The sequence below is a fragment of the Phocoena sinus genome, chromosome 14 (assembly GCF_008692025.1).
Source record: "Phocoena sinus isolate mPhoSin1 chromosome 14, mPhoSin1.pri, whole genome shotgun sequence".
Classification (NCBI taxonomy): domain Eukaryota; kingdom Metazoa; phylum Chordata; class Mammalia; order Artiodactyla; family Phocoenidae; genus Phocoena; species Phocoena sinus.
The window spans coordinates 20,716,352-20,739,707 of record NC_045776.1 but is presented as its reverse complement, the minus strand read 5'-3'; the positions used below and the strand labels follow the sequence as shown (position 1 = coordinate 20,739,707).

The following is a 23,356-nucleotide window of genomic DNA, read 5'->3' as shown; positions in this document are numbered from 1 at the left end:
ACTTTCAATACCATCTCCAGCTAAAGACAAAAGATGTTGGAGGGTGGGAAGCCAGTAATAGGAAGTTTTCTGGCAAATCACAGTAAACAAGGGCATGGTTGTTACGTACATTTAAGTCTCTGCCTCCTTGTCATCCTCCTCTTCCTGGCACAAAGAGGGAAATACCCTTATAAACGTATAAATTTTCCTTTTACGAAAGAGTAACTTCTACTCGGTTTTCAGAACTTTTCCTCTCTCTGTTGTTTCTTAAAAATAATCAGCTGAATTCTTATGCCAAAGAGGCATATTTGGGGGTGACAAGTTCTTTTTCCATCAAACAACATGTGGGAAAAGTAGCTCTTAGCAAGACAGCATTTCTTGCCATCTTTACTTCCTACCAGGTTGATACTAAGACCCTCATAGATTCTATTTCCTCTGTTTTCAAATACTTCTTTGCCTTCTTGTTGGGAGATACCTACTATGTTACCTAAGCAAGATATTGTGACCTGCATGTAAATTCTTTATTTTTTATTTTTTTGTCTTTTAAGGAAAAATAAAATTAGGTAAATTTTCATTTATATATAAATCCTACAGTTGTAACAGAATTTTGTCTCTTGGAGACATGTAGCCATCAATCTCACTAAGTATGTGTCCATTTTTTTTTGTTCTTATAATGGTTCTTACATTTTTAGTGCATCGCTCACTTGAAAATACCAGTTATGCTTTTCTCTACATTCACACATATTCTGTTCTCCTCTCTATGCTCACACCTTTGAAAGTCAGTTAACTTCCATGGAAAAACATTAATTTCTGTATCTTTGTTTGCTTGTTTAATTCAAATACCTAAAATAAACTGTGCGTGGTAAAATAAGCATGATATACTGTGTGATAGATTCTGAGTGTCAACATCAGGATTAGAAGTCCCATAAATGTCTGTTTTCTTTCACATCCAGTGACAAGGCCATGTTTCTGTTTCATCTCACAGCCCCGACCTCTGCTCCCAAGGATTTGACAGTCATTACTCGAGAAGGGAAGCCTCGCACTGTCATTGTGAGCTGGCAGCCTCCCTTGGAAGCCAATGGAAAAATTACCGGTAGGCACCTCAGCTTTATTTCCTGTGCTGCTCTGCTTGTCCTGTGATTGCTTACCTCCTGTGCACTGCTCATGCCTTTTATGTATTAGTTTTCTGTCCCAGTATCTCAGTTGACTCCTGACCCTTTCTGATTGTCTCTTCTTGCCCCCTCTGACCTTGGAATTCTTCTAATGGAGCCTACAAATGCACACACAAACACATTTCATTTGTGTTGCTTCCTGAAAGATGTGCATTCCATTAGTATAGACCTTTTGCTTTAGATTCTGTGCAGCATTACGATAACCTTGTAGTGGAATGCCTCTGAGCCTAAATGACTAAAAAGAAGCCAGTTGTTTGGCAGTTATAAAATACAAAAGACACTTAATGACTGTGTATTTTTATAGGCAACATAGGAGGGAGGTTTATCTGAGGATTTTTAGTTTCTCACTTAGCTTTTAGCTTCTTACTTAAATCGTAAGGCTCGGAAAACACTTGATATTGACTGACGGAAATTGAACTTAATGAATATTTCACAGTGAAGATTTTATTTTGCCAAATATTTCTGATAACATCGATGCCTAATTAAAGCATCCATTAGAAGCCTGTAATGTTAATTTAGTATGAAAAATATAATGGAGTTCTATCAGAGATTTTGCATTTAAATGATCACTTTAGGCTTTTAATACATGTCTCCATACCATATAATTATTATGAAGAATATTGTATAACTAAAAATGTGCACATTGTAGTCCAATTAACTTGAACCATTGGGTTAGGCGCATGTAAGAGTCACTCCTGTGTCTTCTTTTTTTTGCATACCAGCAGTGGATAGCATTATTAAAAATTAACAAAGCAATTCAGTCATTCTGTGATACAGAGATAAGCTTGGAAATAACAGTTCAGATGGCACACTTTATGTGAGTTACTTTTTGAATTTTACAAAATGAAAAGGTAATGTTAAAATTCCAAATGTGGTTTAAATTTAAGTTGAAGACTAGTTTTCTCTAATAAATTGCTCTTACTGCAATAACAAACAGAATTTCCATTTGAGCTGACAAATATGGAAAAAGAATAGAGACATAAAATCTCCCCCAAATCTTATATACTCAGTTGTCACTCTGCCACGCTTTTTAAAACTGAGGGTGGCTCATTCTAATTTTTTCTTCCCCTTACTGTTATGATCTATTTTCATTGGTTCTGTTTCAGTACTTTTGTAGATTTTGATTTGTTTACATGATGACTTTTATTATGTTATAAACAGATATTTATAAGCATATGGTAAATCAATAGATAATAAGTTTAAGAAGAAAAAAAACAGAATAGAAATTGTCTAAATAAAAACAAGTTCTGATAGAAAAAAATATATATTGGGGTAAAGGATAAAATAAGTCATATTTAAAAAAAAAGTCATATACTACCCAATTTTCCAATTTATTTAAATAAATGTCATCACATGGTCTATGTGAACAATACAATGTTTTTGATTTTTTAAAAAATTTTTACTTTTTTTTTTTATACAGCATGTCCTTATAAGTCATCAATTTTATACACATCAGTGTATACATGTCAATCCCAATCGCCCAATTCATCACACTGCCACCCCCACCCCCCACGATTTACCCCCCTTGGTGTCCATATATTTGTTCTCTACATCTGTGTCTCAATTTCGGCCCTGCAAACCAGATCATTGGTACTATTTTCCAGTTTCCACATATATGCGTTAGTATACAATACCTGTTTTTCTCTTTCTGACTTACTTCACTCTGTATGACCATCTCTAGATGCATCCACGTCTCAACAAATGACCTAATTTCACTCCTTTTTATGGCTGAGTAATATTCAATTGTATATATGTACCACACTTATTTATCCATTCATCTGTTGATGGGAATTTAGGTTGCTTCCATGACCTGGCTATTGTAAATAGTGCTACAATGAATATTGGGGTGCATGTGTCTTTTTGAATTATGGTTTTCTCTGGGTATATGCCCAGTAGTGGGATTGCTGCATCATATGGTAATTCTATTTCTAGACTTTTAAGGAACCTCCATACTGTTCTCCATAGTGGGTGTATCAATTTACATATCCACCAACAGTGCAAGAGGGTTCCCTTTTCTCCACACCCTCTCCAGCATTTGTTGTTTGTAGATTTTCTGATGATGCCCTTTCTAACTGGTATGAGGTGATACCTCATTGTAGTTTTGATTTGCATTTCTCTAATAATTAGTGATGTTGAACAGCTTTTCATGTGCTTCTTGGCCATCTATCTGTTTGTCTTCTTTGGAGAAATGTCTGTTTAAGTCTTCTGCCCATTTTTGGATTGGGTTGTTTGTTTTTTTGATATTGAGCTGCATGAGCTGCTTGTAAATTTTGGAGATTAATCCTTTGTCAGTTGCTTCATTTGCAAATATTTTCTCCCATTCTGAGGGTTGTCTTTTTGTCTTGTTTATGGTTTCCTTTGCTGTGCAAAAGCTTTGAAGTTTCATTAGGTCCCACTTGTTTATTTTTCTTTTTATTTCCATTACTCTAGGAGGTAGATCAAAAAAGATCTTGCTGTGATTTATGTCAAAGAGTGTTGTTCCAATGTTTTCCTCTAAGAGTTTTATAGTGTCCAGTCTTACATTTAGGTCTCTAATCCATTTTGAGTTTATTTTTGTGTACGGTATTAGGTAGTGTTCTATTTTCATTCTTTTACTTGTAGCTGTCCAGTTTTCCCAGCACCACTTATTGAAGAGACTGTCTTTTCTCCATTGTATATCCTTGCCTCCTTTATCATAGATTAGTTGACCGTAGGTGCATGGGTTTATCTCTGGGCTTTCTATCTTGTTCCATTGATCTGTGTTTCTGTTTTTCTGCCAGTACCATACTGTCTTGATTACTGTAGCTTTGTAGTATAGTCTAAAGTCAGGGAGTCTGATTACTCCAGCTCCGTTTTTTTTCCCCCTCAAGACTGCTTTGGCTATTCGGGGTCTTTTGTGTCTCCATACAAATTTTAAGAGTTTTTCTTCTAGTTCCATAAAAAATGCCATTGGCAATTTGATAGGGATTGCATTGAATCTGTAGATTGCTTTGAGTAGTATAGTCATTTTCACAATATTGATTCTGCCAATCCAAGAACATGGTAAATCTCTCCATCTGTTGATACCATCTTTAATTTCTTTCATCAGTGTCTTATAGTTTTCTTCATACAGGTCTTTTGTCTCCCTAGGTAGGTTTATTCCTAGGTATTTTATTATTTTTGTTGCAGTGGTAAATGGGAGAGTTTCCTTAATTTCTCTTTCAGAGTTTTCATCATTAGTGTATAGGAATGCAAGAGATTTCTGTGCATTAATTTTGTATCCTGCAACTTTACCAAATTCATTAATTAGCTCTTGTAGTTTTCTGTTGGCATCTTTAGGATTCTCTATATATAATATCATGTCATCTGCAAACAGTGACAGTTTTACTTCTTCTTTTCCAATTTGTATTCCTTTTATTTCTTCTTCTTCTCTGACTGCCATGGCTAGGACTTCCAAAACTATGTTGGATAAGAGTGGTGAGGGTGGACATCCTTGTCTTGTTCCTGATCTTAGAGGAAATGCTTTCAGTTTTTCACCATTGACAATGATGTTTGCTGTGGGTTTGTCATATTTGGCCTTTATTATGTTTAGGTAGGTTCCCTCTATGCCCACTACCTGGAGAGTCTTTATCATAAATTGGTGTTGAATTTTGTCAAAAGCTTTCTCTGCATCTATTGAGATGACTATATGGTTTTTCTCCTTCAATTTGTTAATACGGTGTATCACATTGTTTGATTTGCGTATATTGAAGAATCTGTGCATCCCTGGGTAAATCCCACTTGATCATGTTGTATGATCCTCTTAATGAGTTGTTAGATTCTGTTTGCCAGTATTTTGTTGAGGATTTTTGCTTCTATATCCATCAATGATGTTGGTCTGTAATTTTCCTTTTTCGTAGTATCTTTGTCTGGTTTTGGTATCAGGGTGATGGTGGGCTCGTATATTGAGTTGGGGAGTGTGCCGTCCTCTGCAATTTTTTGCAAGAGTTTGAGAAGAATGGTGTTAGCTCTTCACCTGTGAAGCCATTTGGTCCTGGACTTTTGTTTGTTGGAAGATTTTTAATCCCAGTTTCAATTTCACCCCTTGTGATTGGTCTGTTCATATTTTCCATTTCTTCCTGGTTCAGTCTTAGAAGGTTGTACCTTTCTAAGAATTTGTCCATTTCTTCCAGGTTGTCCATTTTATTGGCATAGAGTTGCTTGTAGTAGTCTCTTAGGATGCTTTGTATTTCTGTGGTGTCTGTTGTAACTTCTCCTTTTTCATTTCTAATTTTATTCATTTGAGTCCTCTCCCTCTTTTTCTTGATGAGTCCGCCTAATGTTTTATCAATTTTGTTTGTCCTCTCAAAGAGCCAACTTTTAGTTTTATTGACCTTTGCTATTGTTTTTTTTTGTTTCTATTCATTTATTTCTGCTCTGATCTTTATGATTTCTTTTCTTCTGCTAACTTTGGGTTTTGTTTGTTCTTCTTTCTCTAGTTCCTTTAGGTGTAAGGTTAGATTGTGTTTTGAGATTTTTCTTGTTTCTTGAGGTAGGTTTATATAGCTATAAACTTCCCTCTTGGAACTGCTTTTGCTGCCTCCCATAGGTTTTGTACCATCGTGTTTTCATTGTCATTTGTCTCTAGGTATTTTTTGATTTCCTCTTTGATTTCTTCAGTGATCTCTTGGGTATTTAGAACGGATTATTTAGCCTCTGTGTGTTTGTGTTTTTTACGTTTTTTTCCCTGTAATTCATTTCTAATCTCATAGCGTTGTGGTCAGAAAAGATGCTTGATATGATTTCAATTTTCTTAAATTTACTGAGGCTTGATTTGTGACCCAAGATGTGATCTATCCTGGAGAATGTTCCATGCACACTTGAGAAGAAAGTGTAATCTGCTGTTTTTGGATGGAATGTCCTGTAAATATCAATTAAATCTATCTGGTCTATTGTGTCATTTAAAGCTTCGGTTTCCTTATTTATTTTCATTTTGGATGATCTTTCCATTGGTGTAAGTGAGGTGTTAACATCCCCCACTATTATTGTGTTATTGTTGATTTCGTCTTTTATAGCTGTTAGCAGTTGCCTTGTGTATTGAGGTACTCCTTTGTTGGGTGCATATATATTTATAAGTGTTATATCTTCTTCTTTGATTGATCCCTTGATCATCATGTAGTGTCCTTCCTTGTCTCTTGTAACATTCTTTATTTAAAAGTCTATTTTATCTGATATGAGTATTGCTACTCCAGCTTTCTTTTGATTTCCATTTGCATGGAATATCTTTTTCCATCCCCTCACTTTCGGTCTTTATGTGTCCCTAGGTCTGAAGTGGGTCTCTTGTGGACAGTATATATATGGGTCTTGTTTTTGTATCCATTCAGCAAGCCTGTTTCTTCTGGTCAGAACATTTAATCCATTCATGTTTAAGGTAATTATCGATATGTATGTTCCTATGACCATTTTCTTATTTGTTTTGGGTTTGTTTTTGTAGGTTCTTTTCTTCTCTTGTGTTTCCCACTTAGAGAAGTTCCTTTAGCATTTGTTGTAGAGCTGGTTTGGTAATGCTGAATTCTCTTAGCTTTTGCTTGTCTGTAAATCTTTTGATTTCTCCATTGAATCTGAATGAGATCCTTGCCGGGTAGAGTAATCTTGGTTGTAGGTTCTTCCCTTTCATCACTTTAAGTATATCATTGCCACTCCCTTCTGGCTTGTAGAGTTTCTGCTGATAAATCATCTGTTAACCTTATGGAAGTTCCCTTTTATGTTATTTGTCATTTTTCCCTTGCTGCTTTCAATAATTTTTCTTTGTCTGTAATTTTTGCCAGTTTGATTACTATGTGTCTTGGCATGTTTCTCCTTGGGTTTATCCTGTATTGGACTCGCTGCACTTCCCGGACTTGGATGGCTATTTCCTTTCCCATGTTAGGGAAGTTTTTGACTGTAATGTCTTCAAATGTTTTCTCTGGTCCTTTCTCTCTCTCTTCTCCTTCCGGGACCCCTATAATACGAATATTGTTGTGTTTAATGTTGTCCCAGATGTCTCTTAGGCTGTCTTCATTTCTTTTCATTCTTTTTTCTTTATTCTGTTCCGCAGCAGGAATTCCACCATTCTGTCTTCTAGGTCACTTATCCGTTCTTCTGCCTCAGTTATTCTGCTATTGATTCCTTCTAGTATAGTTTTCATTTCAGTTATTGTATTGTTCATCTCTGTTTGTTTGTTCTTTAATTCTTCTAGATCTTTGTTAATCATTTCTTGCATCTTCTCGATCTTTGCCTCCATTCTTTTTCCGAGGTCCTGGATCATCTTCACTATCATTATTCTGAATTCTTTTTCTGGAAGGTTACCTATCTCCACTTCACTTAGTTGTTTTTCTGAGGTTTTATCTTGTTCCTTCATCTGGTACATAGCCCTCTGCCTTTTCATCTTGTCTGTCTTTCTGTGAATGTGGTTTTTGTTACACAGGATGCAGGATTGTAGTTCTTCTTGCTTCTGCTGTCTGCCCTCTGGTGGATGGGCCTATCTAAGTGGCTTGTGCAAGTTTCCTGATGAGAGGGACTGGTGGTGGGTAGAGCTGACTGTTGCTCTGGTGGGCAGAGCTCAGTAAAACTTCAATCTGCTTGACTGTTGATGGGTGGGGCTGGGTTCCCTCCCTGTTGGTTGTTTGGCCTGAGGCAATCCAACACTGGAGCCTACCTGGGCTCTTCGGGTGGGGCTAATGACAGGCTCTGGGAGGGTTCACACTAAAATGTACTTCCCAGAACTTCTGCTGCCAGTGTCCTTGTCCCCACAGTAAGCCACAGCCATCCCCCTGCTCTGTAGGAGACCCTGCAACACTGAACCAGGTCTGCCTCAGTCTCCCCTTGGGTCACTGCTCCTTCCCCTGGGTCCCGATGTGCACACTACTTTGTGTGTTCCAAGAGTGGAGTCTCTGTTTCCCCCAGTCCTGTCGAAGTCCTGCAGTCGAATCCCACTAACCTTCAAAGTCTGATTCTCTAGGAATTCCTCCTCCTGTTACCGGATCCCCAGGTTGGGAAGCGTGACGTTGGGCTCAGAACCTTCACTCCAGTGGGTGGACTTCTGTGGTATAAGTGTTCTCCAGGCTGTGAGTCACCCACCCAGCAGTTATGGGATTTGATTTTGCTGTGATTGCACCCCTCCTACCATCTCATTGTGGCTTTTCCTTTGTCTTTGGATGTAGGGTATCTTTGTTGTGAATTCAAGTGTCTTCCTGTCGATGATTGTCCAGCAGCTAGTTGTGATTGTGGTGTTCTTGCAAGAGGGAGCGAGAGCACGTCCTTCTACTCCGCCATCTTGGTTCAGGGCCCCAGAATGTGTTTTCAACTCTGAAAAAAAAGCTTAATTTTCCTTTTCAGTTGGAAAAAGTGGAAGTCTGTCCCATATTAGGAAATGCCAATTAATCTGAGCAATAAAATTCTGTCTGCCAATGTCACAGTGCATGTATAAGAAATTGTGTCCACATATTTTATTTAGAGGTGTACGTTCCATAGTTCTCAATACTAAAACTCCATTCTTGTACAATGGCGTAGTAAAAGTATGGGATGAAATACTTTTCACCTTTAAAGACTGTTTCGTTTATTAAAACCAAGTTGTGATTATCAAGTTGAGATATTTTGACTCAATTCAACAGGGAGCAAACACTAAAAACCGTTGAAACAACTTTAAACAACACTTAAAACAACTTCTGTTCTATGCATATTTTGATTCTTTCATTCAAATCACTTCAAAAAGTAGGATGATAAAATATTCAAAATATCAGACCGATAGGCTGAGAGCCCAGATTTTCCACACTCAGTTTCTTGTGAAAGGACAACGGAAGATGTGAGTTGTTTTCCATTGTGTCAGAGCACACGTGTGCCTGTGTGGAGGGATGTACTCCCATCTTACTTTTGTATTTCTTTGTTTTCCTAAATCCCTGTATGCACAGCAGGAGAACAGGGTGGTTATGAACCCAAGCTTCTGACGGAGATACCTGAGCAAGTTATTTAACCTCCCTGAGTCTTACTTTAGAACTTCTTTTGTAGAATTGTTATAATAAAGGACTGAGAAAAGTCCCTGATACCCGGTGAGCCCTGAAATAATTTAGTGATTATTATTCCCAGTTGAAATTCATTCTAGGACAAGGGTTCACTATTGTACTCTGAACAGAACCAGATCATCAATTTATAAATATATATATTTATAAATGTATATATATAAATATATATGTGTGTGTGTATATATATATATATATATATATATATATTTCAAAAAGATTAAACAAAAAAGAGGATGAAAGAGGAGATCCAGGTAATTCCAGTGCCTAAATTCCTTGATTATATACTGGCATCTTAGGAATTTAGACTGACATTTTCAGAAGAAAATGGTTCAAAATGAATTAAGCATTTACTACACGCTTGGCATTCTGCTAGGCACTTTTGTCTTATAAGCAATCATATATTCCTATTATTTCATTTTGAAATAAAGAGTTGGGGGCCTTCCAGTGTAAGTAACTTTCCCAAAGTCAAATAACGAAGAAGTAGCAGAGCTGGGATGTAAAACTCAGGCTCCTAGTCTTAACTATTACACTGCGTTTTTCTCTTCTTATCAGTATTCTACTGGTCCGAATCAATGATGCTCAATTGATTTATGATTTAATTTATCTGAGGAGGGATTGAGAGTGGTACTTCGTAAAAGCTCCCCAAGTGATTTTAACGTACAGTTAGATTTGTGAAACACTGATCTAAATAAATGCAACATCTAACATTATTTGAGATCAAGGACCTGTGCAGATAAAAGAGTTAGAGCCTCAAAGATTGTTTCCTTATCAATACCATCTAATGACTAAGGTTGTACCCTCTTTTTCCGTGTCATTCGATACTCTAATCCAATTCCTCTTCCTTGAAATTCTCCTCTTTCTTGACTTTTGTAAAATCACCTAACCACTTTTCTTCCCACTTCCAGGCTATAACTTCTCAGTCTCCTAAGCATACTTTTCTTCCACCTGTTCCATAAGTGTTACTTCCCAGAATGCAGATCTTTTCATTCCCTTCATTACTTTCTCTGAAAAAGTATCTGCCAGGACTTCAGTGAACATGATCTCATGTCTCTGGAATCTATGTCTCCCTCCAAGGAATTCTAAATACACACATCCCTCATATTGTACATTTCCACTTGTCTGTCTTAGTGTCACCTTGTTCTATTCCCCAATCCCCTTCTCTCCCATTCTTCCATTTTTTGCTCTATCACCCACCACAAATGGCCAAACAATGCACTCTTATATTCTGTAATAGGTTGTTAGCCCATTGGGATTGTGAACCCAGCTGGGCACTCACACTGGAGTCATGTGTCTAAACATTCTTAACTCTCATCTTTTTAGAAGCCTCCACAGTTCACCCAGCAGCAAAAGTTGGAAACTTAGTCATCTTGACTTCTTCCTGTCCATCCCCTTTCCATATTATCATAAGAGAAAATCTAAATGCTTATAGTATAAGGCTGAAAGCAGCAGGAGAACAGGGTTCAGATTTTGTTCAATGCTTTCTCCCCAGTAACAATATCTTCGACACTTAATAGATAATTAATAAACATTTGTTGAGCAGAATAATCATTAAATTGATATTAAATATATTGTTTGACTTGAAACTGTAGTTCTAGCTTCTAAACAAGATATTTCTTAAGCTTTATTAACATAAATCAATAAAAGCCTTAGCATTTACTAGGTAGTTACTACGTAAAAGATAATGTAATAGAAATACACTCATATATTAAGTTTTTAAAATGCATTATCTCACAGCAACTTGTTTTCAGATAAGAAAATTAAGACATACTTGGATTATTCAAGTCGCTCAGGGTTGCAAAGCTAGTAAATGATAGCACTATGATTTGAGGTCAGGCCTCCCTGAATCCATAACCTATAATTTTTGACCACAAAAAAGGAGAAAACAGGTCCTCCTTTTTTATATATCGACCTATATATATGATTATCAGAATCAGTTCTTTAAAGATGAGAAGCCCTCACTGGGCTGAGCTCCTTGCTGAGAGGGGCCACATCATGTATCTCAGTCTTCCCAGTACTTATCCACCTACCTGATTCACAGAAGGGAATCACCAATGAGTGGGAGGAAGTATGGAAAAGGACAGAAGAGAGAAGAGAGGTGGAGGTGACTACTTTCTGACACTTTGCTTCTGGAATTACAACTACCTATTTGTATAAGTAGCATCAAAATGAAAGATGTATGATGCTACATTTTTTAAGTGTTTACACAAATGATATTTCAATGTAGGAATGCCCAGGTAAATTAATAATCCCAAAAGGTCTTACAACCTATGACAGAATATAATACTGATACTTTATTATTTGGCCAGGGTGGTGGGTAAGAGATAAAAATAAAGTGGAAAAGTGTAAGATGAAAGGATGGAGAATGACAGGGAATTGGACACAAAGGAATGAACATATAGATACAGAACGATAGTGAGAAACCTATAAATGTGTCCCAATCTATGTGGTTAAATGGAAATCTATAAGGTGAGACTTCAACAGTGGATTTAATAGCCTCAAAACATGCCAAACTCACATATCCAAATGAAGTTGTATCGTTTTTCTAAGGCTAGATTTTAGAGTTTTGAGTGATGTACTCTTGTTTCTATTCTCCAACTCAGTTTTCAAATTTACAACCAATGACAGGCTTTTTAAAATAAATTTCAGGAAATTGCTCAAATACAATTTGGAGTCAGAACCTGCACTTTCACCTTTACTTACCTGATGCCAGAACTGTCACTTTTAAATGCTTCAGTGAATACTCTTCACACAGAAAAAAATTACATGAAGGCAAATACTATATTCTCATTTGGTAAATGGAGAAAATCAGGAGTAAGTGTAGCTGACTTGAGATGGGAGCACAGTTATCCAAACTTTCAAGTTCATCATGTACTTACAACAGCCCATGAAAACTTCAACAATTTCATTAAATGTCATGAATTCAAAACTTATTATATACTTACAGGCTAGGGGATTTTATTCAATAAGTGAGTTTCAATACCTATTGTGTGAAGACTGTTTTATTAGTTTTCTTTGAAGAATAAGAAGTAATATAAGATATAGCTCCTGAACTAAAGGAATATTTTTATTCTTTTGAAGAGATAAGACGTGCACATAATATAAGCTAGAACAATAGAACTAGTGCCACGGTCTTCTTTTCAGTAGATATGGTTCTTTGGGTACAAGAATGGAGACTTTTCTGGCTCAGACAATATTAGGAGGTTGTACTGATGTTGATCTCAGGGGCTGAATTATCAAAGAATGAACATCTATGAGTCAGAAACAACTCCTTTATCCAATGATATTTTATAATCCCTTTTGAATTATAGTCTTCCAATTTTAATATCAGCCAGAGGGAGGAGCCATATAGCCTTTATAAATTTTGTAGACTTCTTTATCTTGATTAGTCTTTTGTTTTCCCCTGAGCTCTCCACATCTTACATATTCATATCTGCAGCATCAACATCTCAACAAATATACCACAAAATATGCAGAATTCACATCATCAACTAAAGCAGTGATTCCTGACTTTACTGGAACACAGAAATCAACTGGGGTGCAGTTTACTGGGGTTACCATTAACCTGTTAGCTACTGCTGTGTAACAATATCACCACAAATTTAGCAGCTTAAAATAACACCCATTTGCTATCTCACTGTTTCTGTCAGTCAGGAATCCAAGAACAACTTAGCTGGGTAATCTGCCTTAGGGTCTCTTACAAGCTGGCAATGAAGGTGTTAGCTTCGGCTGATACCTCATTTGAGGCTTACCTGGGAAAATATTTGCTTCTAAGTTTATGTAGTTGTTGGCAGGACTCAGTTCCTTACTGGCTGTTGATCAGAGCCCAGCCTTAGTTCCTTGCCAAATGGTCTTCTCCATCTGGCAACTTATTTCATCAAAGTGAACAAAGGAGAGAGTCTATAGAGTCTGCTAGCAAGACAGAAGTTATAACTTATGTAACATAATCATGGAGGTGACAATCCATCACATTTGCCATATTCTGTTGGTTAAAAGCAAGACTTAGGTCCCATGTACACTCAGAGAGAAAAGACTACACAAAGCTGTAACTGCCAGGAGGCAGGGATAATTGGGGGGCTATCCAAGACTTGTCTGCCATGCCTATTGAATCAAAATGCCCTTTCTTGGGCTCTATGTTTTGTAACCTATACCTAGTCCCCAATTAATTCTTATGATTAGGCAGATTTGGAAAACAATGAAGTTGGGAAAAGGTGAAAGCCAAAGCAAAATCGATGCAAGTTTTCAGCATTGATCTGAATTTAAGACAAATGGACTTCTGGGTGTTGGAGTTTGTGGCATTGCTTAATCCTACAGAATCACAAGGAAAAAATCTCCAGTTCACTGTGTATAATGCATCCTCCAAACCCAGGCATAATTCTGTAAATCACTATGGGATTAAGTGAAAATGATACAAAATTGTATAAGTACTCTTTTTTTTTTTTTTTTTTTTTTTTAAATAGATCTTTATTGGAGTACAATTGCTTCACAATACTGTGTTAGTTTCTGTTGCACAACAAAGAGAATCAGCCGTATGCATACACATGTGCCCATGTCCCCTCCCTTTTGAGCCTCCCTCCCATCCTATCCCAACCCCTCTAGGTTATCTCAAAGCACAGAGCTGATCTCCCTGTGCTATGCTGCTGCTTCCCACCAGCCAACTATTTTACATTCAGTAGTGTACATATGTCAGTGCTACTCTCACTTCGCCCCAGCTTCGCCCTCACACCCCATGTCAAGTCCATTCTCTATGTCTACCTCTTTATTCCTGCCTACCTGGTTTGAATCCTGATTAGAATGATCCAACTCTAAAACAATGCTTTGAAGACAGTCAGAAAAGTTTGAATGTGAATTTTTTTTTTTTTTTTTTTTTTGGATGGGGTTGTTTGTTTTTTTGTTATTGAGCTGCATGAGCTGCTTGTAAATTTTGGAGATTAATCCTTTGTCAGTTGCTTCATTTGCAAATGTTTTCTCCCATTCCGAGGGTTGTCTTTTTTTTTTTTTTTTTAAACATCTTTATTGGGGTATAATTGCTTTACAATGGTGTGTTAGTTTCTGCTTTATAACAAAGTGAATCAGCTATACATATACATATGTTCCCATATGTCTTCCCTCTTGCGTCTCCCTCCCTCCCGCTCTCCCCATCCCACCCTTCCAGGCTGTCACAAAGCACCGAGCTAATATCCCTGTGCCTTGCGGCTGCTTCCCCCCAGCTATCTACCTTACTACGTTTGTTAGTGTGTATATGTCCATGACTCTCTCTCGCCCTATCAAAACTCACCCCTCCCCCTCCCCATACCCTCAAGTCCGTTCTCCAGTAGGTCTGCGTCTTTATTCCTATCTTACCCCTAGGTTCTTCATGACATTTTTTTCCCTTAAATTCCATATATATGTGTTAGCATACGGTATTTGTCTTTTTCTTTCTGACTTACTTCACTCTGTATGACAGACTCTAGGTCTATCCATCTCATTACAAATAGCTCAATTTCATTTCTTTTTAAGGCTGAGTAATATTCCATCGTGTATATGTGCCACATCTTCTTTATCCATTCATCCGATGATGGGCGCTTAGGTTGTTTCCATGTCCTGGCTATTGTAAATAGAGCTGCAATGAACATTTTGGTACATGACTCTTTTTGAATTTTGGTTTTCTCAGGGTATATGCCAAGTAGTGGGATTGCTGGGTCATATGGTAATTCTATCTGTAGTTTTTTAAGGAACCTCCATACTGTTCTCCACAGTGGCTGAACCAATTCACATTCCCACCAGCAGTGCAAGAGTGTCCCCTTTTCTCCACACCCTCTCCAGCATTTATTGTTTCTAGATTTTTTGATGATGGCCATTCTGACTGGTGTGAGATGATATCTCATTGTAGTTTTGATTTGCATTTCTCTAATGATTAATGATGTTGAGCATTCTTTCATGTGTTTGTTGGCATTCTGTATATCTTCTTTGGAGAAATGTCTATTTAGGTCTTCTGCCCATTTTTGGATGGGGTTGTTTGTTTTTTTGTTATTGAGCTGCATGAGCTGCTTGTAAATTTTGGAGATTAATCCTTTGTCAGTTGCTTCATTTGCAAATGTTTTCTCCCATTCTGAGGGTTGTCTTTTGGTCTTGGTTATGGTTTCCTTTGCTGTGCAAAAGCTTTGAAGTTTCATTAGGTCCCATTTGTTTATTTTTGTTTTTATTTCCATTACTCTAGGAGGTGGGTCAGAAAGGATCTTGCTGTGATTTATGTCATAGAGTGTTCTTCCTATGTTTTCTTCTAAGAGTTTGATAGTTTCTGGCCTTACATTTAGGTCTTTAATCCATTTTGAGCTTATTTTTGTGTATGGTGTTAGGGAGTGATCTAATCTCATACTTTTACATGTACCTGTCCAGTTTTCCCAGCACCATTTATTGAAGAGGCTGTCCTTTCTCCACTGTACATTCCTGCCTCCTTTATCAAAGATAAGGTGTCCATATGTGCGTGGGTTTATCTCTGGGCTTTCTATCCTGTTCCACTGATCTATCTTTCTGTTTTTGTGCCAGTACCATACTGTCTTGATTACTGTTGCTTTGTAATATAGTCTGAAGTCAGGGAGCCTTATTCCTCCAGCTCCTTTTTTCGTTCTCAAGATTGCTTTGGCTATTCGGGGTCTTTTGTGTTTCCATACAAATTGCGAAATTTTTTGTTCTAGTTCTGTGAAAAATGCCAGTGGTAGTTTGATAGGGATTGCATTGAATCTGTAGATTGCTTTGGGTAGTAGAGTCATTTTCACAATGTTGGTTCTTCCCATCCAAGAACATGGTATATCTCTCCATCTATTTGTATCATCGTTAATTTCTTTCATCAGTGTCTTATAATTTTCTGCATACAGGTCTTTCGTATCCTTAGGTAGGTTTATTCCTAGATATTTTATTCTTTTTGTTGCAATGGTAAATGGGAGTGTTTTCTTGATTTCACTTTCAGATTTTTCATCATTAGTATATAGGAATGCCAGAGATTTCTGTGCATTAATTTTGTATCCTGCTACTTTACCAAATTCATTGATTAGCTCTAGTAGTTTTCTGGTAGCATCTTTAGGATTCTCTATGTATAGTATCATGTCATCTGCAAACAGTGACAGCTTTACTTCTTCTTTTCCGATTTGGATTCCTTTTATTTCCTTTTCTTCTCTGATTGCTGTGGCTAAAACTTCCAAAACTATGTTGAATAAGAGTGGTGAGAGTGGGCAACCTTGTCTTGTTCCTGATCTTAGTGGAAATGCTTTCAGTTTTTCACCATTGAGGATGATGTTTGCTGTGGGCTTGTCATATATGGCTTTTATTATGTTTAGGAAAGTTCCCTCTATGCCTACTTTCTGGAGGGTTTTTATCATAAATGGGTGTTGAATTTTGTCGAAAGCTTTCTCTGCATCTATTGAGATGATCATATGGTTTTTCTCCTTCAATTTGTTAATATGGTTTATCACATTGATAGATTTGCGTATATTGAAGAATCCTTGCATTCCTGGAATAAACCCCACTTGATCATGGTGTATGATCCTTTTAATGTGCTGTTGGATTCTGTTTGCTAGTATTTTGTTGAGGATTTTTGCATCTATGTTCATCAGTGATATTGGCCTGTAGTTTTCTTTCTTTGTGACATCCTTGTCTGGTTTTGGTATCAAGGTGATGGTGGCTTCGTAGAAGGAATTTGGGAGTGTTCCTCCCTCTGCTATATTTTGGAAGAGTTTGAGAAGGATAGGTGTTAGCTCTTCTCTAAACGTTTGATAGAATTCACCTGTGAAGCCATCTGGTCCTGGGCTTTTGTTTGTTGGAAGGTTTTTAATCACAGTTTCAATTTCAGTGCTTGTGATTGGTCTGTTCATATTTTCTATTTCTTCCTGATTCAGTCTTGGCAGGTTGTGCATTTCTAAGAATTTGTCCATTTCTTCCAGATTGTCCATTTTATTGGCATAGAGTTGCTTGTAGTAATCTCTCATGATTTTTTTTATTTCTGCAGTGTCAGTTGTTACTTCTCCTTTTTCATTTCTAATTCTATTGATTTGAGTCTTCTCCCTTTTTTTCTTGATGAGTCTGGCTAGTGGTTTATCTATTTTGTTTATCTTCTCAAAGAACCAGCTTTTAGTTTTATTGATCTTTGCTATTGTTTCCTTCATTTCTTTTTCATTTATTTCTGATCTGATTTTTATGATTTCTTTCCTTCTGCTAGCTTTGGGGTTTTTTTGTTCTTCTTTCTCTAATTGCTTGAGGTGCAAGGTTAGGTTGTTTATTCGAGATGTTTCCTGCTTCTTAAGGTGGGCTTGTATTGCTATAAACTTCCCCCTTAGAACTGCTTTTGCTGCATCCCATAGGTTTTGGGTCGTTGTGTCTCCATTGTCATTTGTTTCTAGGTATTTTTTTATTTCCTCTTTGATTTCTTCAGTGATCACTTCATTATTAAGTAGTGTATTGTTTAGCCTCCATGTGTTTGTATTTTTTACAGATCTTTTCCTGTAATTGATATCTAGTCTCATGGCGTTGTGGTCGGAAAAGATACTTGATACAATTTCAGTTCTCTTAAATTTACCAAGGCTTGATTTGTGACCCAAGATATGATCTATCCTGGAGAATGTTCCATGAGCACTTGAGAAAAATGTGTATTCTGTTGTTTTTGGATGGAGTGTCCTATAAATATCAATTAAGTCCATCTTGTTTAATGTATCATTTAAAGCTTGTGTTTCCCTATTTATTTTCATTTTGGATGATCTGTCCATGGGTGAAAGTGGGGTGTTAAAGTCCCCTACTATGAATGTGTTACTGTTGATCTCCCCTTTTATGGTTGTTAGTATTTGCCTTATGTATTGAGGTGCTCCTATGTTGGGTGCATAAATATTTACAATTGTTATATCTTCTTCTTGGATCGATCCCTTGATCATTATGTAGTGTCCTTCGTTGTCCCTTTTAATAGTCCTCATTTTAAAGTCTATTTTGTCTGATATGAGAATTGCTACTCCAGCTTTCTTTTGGTTTCCATTTGCATGGAATATCTTTTTCCATCCCCTTACTTTCAGTCTGTATGTGTCTCTAGTTCTGAAGTGGGTCTCTTGTAGACAGCATATATAAGGGTCTTGTTTTTGTATCCATTCAGCCAATCTGTGTCTTTTGGTGGGAGCATTTAGTCCATTTACATTTAAGGTAATTATCGATATGTATGTTCCTATTTCCATTTTATATATTGTTTTGGGTTCGCTACTATAGGTCATTTCCTTCTCTTGTGTTTCGTGTCTAGAGAAGTTCCTTTAGCATTTGTTGTAAAGCTGGTTTGGTGGTGCTGAACTCTCTCAGCTTTTGCTTGTCTGTAAAGGTTTTAATTTCTCCATCAAATGTGAATGAGATCCTTGCTGGGTAGAGTAGTCTTGGTTGCAGGCTATTCTCCTTCATCACTTTCAGTATGTCCTGCCACTCCCTTCTGGCTTGTAGGGTTTCTGCTGAGAGATCAGCTGTTAACCTTATGGGGATTCCCTTGTGTGTTATTTGTTGTTTTTCCCTTGCTGCTTTTAATATGCTTTCTTTGTATTTAATTTTTGACAGTTTGATTAATATGTGTCTTGGCGTGTTTCTCCTTGTATTTATCCTGTATGGGACCCTCTGTGCTTCCTGGACTTGATTAACTATTTCCTTTCCCATATTAGGGAAGTTTTCAACTATAATCTCTTCAAATATTTTCTCAGTCCCTTTCTTTCTTTCTTCTTCTTCTGGAACCCCTATAATTCGAATGTTGGTGCGTTTCATGTTGTCCCAGAGGTCTCTGAGACTGTCCTCAGTTCTTTTCATTCTTTTTTCTTTATTCTGCTCTGCAGTAGTTATTTCCACTACTTTATCTTCCAGGTCACTTATCCGTTCTTCTGCCTCAGTTATTCTGCTATTGATCCTATCTAGAGTGATTTTAATTTCATTTATTGCATTGTTCATCGTTGCTTGTTTCATCTTTAGTTCTCGTAGGTCCTTGTTAACTGTTTCTTGCATTTTGTCCATTCTACTTCCAAGATTTCGGATCATCCTTACTATCATTATTCTGAATTCTTTTTCAGGTAGATTGCCTATTTCCTCTTCATTTGTTAGGTCTGGTGGGTTTTTATCTTGCTCCTTCATCTGCTGTGTGTTTTTCTGTCTTCTCATTTTGCTTATCTTACTGTGTTTGGGGTCTCCTTTTTGCAGGCTGCACTTTCGTAGTTCCCGTTGTTTTTGATGTCTGTCTCCAGTGGCTAAGGTTGTTTCAGTGGGTTGTGTAGGCTTCCTGGTGGAGGGGACTAGTGCCTGTGTTGTGCTGGATGAGGCTGGATCTTGTCTCTCTAGTGGGCAGGTTCACGTCTGGTGGTGTGTTTTGGGGTGTCTGTGGCCTTATTATGATTTTAGGCAGCCTCTCTGCTAATGGGTGGGGTTGTGTTCCTGTTTTGCTAGTTGTTTGGCATAGGTTGTCCAGCACTGTGGCTTGCTGGTCGTTGAGTGAAGCTGGGTGCTGGTGTTAAGATGGAGGTCTCTGGGATATTTCCACCGTTTAATATTATGTGGAGCTGGGAGGTCTCTTGTTGACCACTGTCCTGAAGTTGGCTCTCCTACCTCAGAGGCAGAGCCCTGACTCCTGGCTGGAGCACCAAGAGCCTTTCATCCACACAGCTCAGAATAAAAGGGAGAAAAAGTAGGGAGAATTAGTAGAAGTATGAGTAAAGAAAGAAGGAAAGGAGGAAAGGAAGGAAGGAAGAAAGAAGCAAAGAAGGAAAGAAGGGAGGGAGGGAGGGAGGGAGGGAGGAAGGAAGGAAGGAGGGAAAGAAGGAAAAAAGACAGAAAGATGATACAGTAAAAATAAAATAAAGTATAATATAGTTATTGAATTAAAAAATATTTAAAAAAAAAAAAAAAAAAAAGGGACAGATAGAACCTTAGGACAAATGTTGGAAGCTAAGCTATACAGAGAAAATCTTACACAGAAGCATACACATACACCTTCACAAAAAGAGGTAAAGGGGGAAAAATCATAAATCCTGCTCCCTGAGACCACCTCCTCAATTTGGGGTGATTCGTTGTCTAAAGGAGGGAAGGAAGAAAGGAAAGAAAGAAAGAACGAAGGTAAAGTATAATAAAGTTATTACAATTAAACTTAATTATTAAGAAAAAGAATTTTTAAAAAAAAAGTCATGGACGGATAGAGCCCTAGGACAAATGGTGGAAGCAAGAGTATACAGACAGGATCTCACACAGAAGCATACACGTACACATTCACAAAAAGAGGAAAAGGGAAAAAAATCATAGATCTCGCTCCTAAATTCCACCTCTTCAATTTGGGATCATTCCTTGTCTATTCAGGTATTCCACAGATGCAGGGTATATCAAGTTGATTGTGGAGCTTTAATCCGCTGCTTCTGTGGCTGCTGGGAGAGATTTCCCTTTCTCTTCTTTGTTCTCACAGCTCACAGGAGCTCAGCTCTCTGAAGCAAGGTCCTGACACAGCACCCCACCCAGAGAAGCAGACGGAGGGCATAACATGGCGGCAGTTATAAGTACTCTTATACTTTATTGAAGTGGGTTACAAAGTGTACAGAAAGGAGAGCTCACTATAGAGGAACATTTCATATGTTAGATGTAGCTTAAACTAGACCTGGATGGCCAGGTAGGAGTTGGATGGAGAAAGTAAGGAAAGGTGTGAGGAGTTAAGAGGGAAGTAGGAATAAGGATAGTATGGAAATCAGTCCTCGTGGAATTAAGAGTTGTGCTGAGATGTAGGTGATACGCATGGTTATTTTGGAAGGCAAGTGAATCTGAGTCAAAGAACCTGTGACAAGACCACTGAAATATCTATGCGTGAAGGTCCCCAGTCCGGATGGGACAAGCGGGACTCAAAAGGAAGGACTAGGGGAATCAAAGGACGACAATTCTTTTTAAAAAGTATTATTTACGAAGAATGTATTCAATGCGTAAGAATAGACCTAGGGACATTTGCGGCCTATCTGATGCGAATACCATTGCAGAAATTTGATAGAAGTAGAGGCTGACGCCACATTCATGTAGCAAAGACACCTGCAATGAGTTATTTTACAGTTTATATTACACTATCATCTGATATAATATGGAGTGTAATATAAAGCAATGAATTAATGCTTTTAGATAAAAGCTAACTTAAATATTAGCTAAATATAATGTTAGAATATGAATATTTTACAGGGATACCTGGATCTGTTTGGGTGCATATTAGACTGTCACCACTGAATACACTACAGTTATTCATCCCCTAACACAGAGGATGAATGATACTATCAAATGATGGATTTTTTAATATTTGAGATACTAACTAGATAACCTACAGTTATCCAGAAATACTTTTTCTTTCTTTTTGTTTATTTTTGCCTAGGTGGGACGGACGGGGGGAAATGGTGTTGGCTGTTTGGTATGGTAGCAGAGGATGTTATCCTAGCCCTTTTATCACTGAGCTTGGGTCATGCTCAACTTCATCATCTATGAAAAGACAGCAACAGTAGCCCTGCCAACATCACAGAGTTATTACAGTAACCAAATAAGATCATTTATTTTTATAACACTTGAAAAATAGAGGGCATTTTATACTTTTCAATCTATTTTTATTATTTAAACACTAGCCAAAATAAACATTACTTATCTTGATTATTGGATACAGTGAAAACGATACAGACTGGTTATCTGTCTTTTATGTTTTTCATCATGCCTATATATTAGCGCAAACCAATGATCAGGATTTATAGGCAGCAGAAACCTCGCATTTTTTAAATATGGCAGATAGTTTGATTTCTAATGGCTTATTCCACTTTTAGATTTTGTACATTGAAGCAATTCATTTTCTAAGCTTTGCAATAAAAAAAAACATCATTACTTGCCAAACTGAATACTGTGCTTTATAGATTGTGGATATATGATAATCCTTGAAAATTATACTTGGGGCACATGGATGTTTGGAAGCAGAAGTATAGCGTGTGGTCAGTACAGTAATCAAAGTCGTGTTCATTTATTCATGCAGCTTACATCTTGTTTTATACCTTGGACAAGAACATTCCAATTGATGACTGGGTTATGGAAACAATCAGTGGTGATCGGCTTACACATCAAATCATGGATCTCAACCTTGACACTATGTATTACTTTCGAATTCAAGCACGGAATGTGAAAGGAGTGGGGCCCCTCTCTGATCCCATCCTTTTCAGGACTCTGAAAGGTTTGAATCATTTTCTGTCATTTCGGGGTTTTTTTCCTATGGAGTTGTTATAAAATAGTTTTGGAGTCTGTGTTAGGAGTTGCCTTAAACCATCTCTCTTGGCACGTGACTACAGTGGACATTCAAAAGAAATTAAAATGCAAATTACAACCAGAATGAGATATCACCTCAAGCCTGTTAGAATGGACATCATCCAAAAGACAAGAGACAACAAATGCTGGCTTGGCTGTGGAGAAAAGGGAACCCTCGTGCCCTGTTTGGGGAATGTAAGTTGGTGCAGCCACTATGGAAAACAGTATGGAGGTTCCTCAAAAAATTAGAAATAGAAATACCATATGATCTAGCAATTCCACTTCTGGGAATATATCCAAAGGAAACAAAAACACTAACCCTATAAGATATCTGCATCCCAATGTTCAGAGCCGTATTATGTGCAACAGCCAAGACATGGAAAGAGTGTAAATGTCCACAGATGGATAAAGAAGTTGTGATATATGTATATATATTCCATTATATATATATAATAAAGTTATATATAATTATATGTACATAATGGAATATTATTCAGCCATTAAAAAAAACAGGGAAATCCTGGGCTTCCCTGGTGGCGCAGTGGTTGGGAGTCCGCCTGCCGATGCAGGGGACACGGGTTCGTGCTCCGGTCTGGGAAGGTCCCACGTACCGCAGAGCGGCTGGGCCCCTGAGCCATGGCCGCTGACCCTGCGCGTCCCGAGCCTGTGCTCTGCAACGGGAGAGGCCACAAAATTGAGAGGCCCGCGTACCGCAGAAAAAACCCCAAACAAACAGGGAAATCCTACCGTTTGTGACAATATGGATGGACCTTGAAGGTGTTATGCTAAGTGAAATAAGTCAGAGAGAGAAAGACAAATACTATATGATCTCACTTATATATGGGACCTAAACAAACACCAAACTTATAGAAAAAGGTCAGATTTATGGTTACCAAAGGTAGGAGGTGATGAGAGGAGGAATTCGAGGAAGGTAAT

The 23,356-nt window shown here is 37.5% G+C and overlaps 1 protein-coding gene across 1 annotated transcript in view; it reads left to right on the top strand.

Annotated features, from left to right (window-relative positions):
• Positions 1-23,356, top strand: part of DCC (DCC netrin 1 receptor) — a 774,287-nt gene that overhangs the window by 632,176 nt on the left and 118,755 nt on the right. The window contains exons 19-20 of the mRNA XM_032654035.1: positions 965-1,072; positions 22,155-22,349. Of these exons, the coding sequence (XP_032509926.1) occupies positions 965-1,072; positions 22,155-22,349 (303 nt within the window). The remainder of the gene's footprint in view (positions 1-964; positions 1,073-22,154; positions 22,350-23,356) is intronic.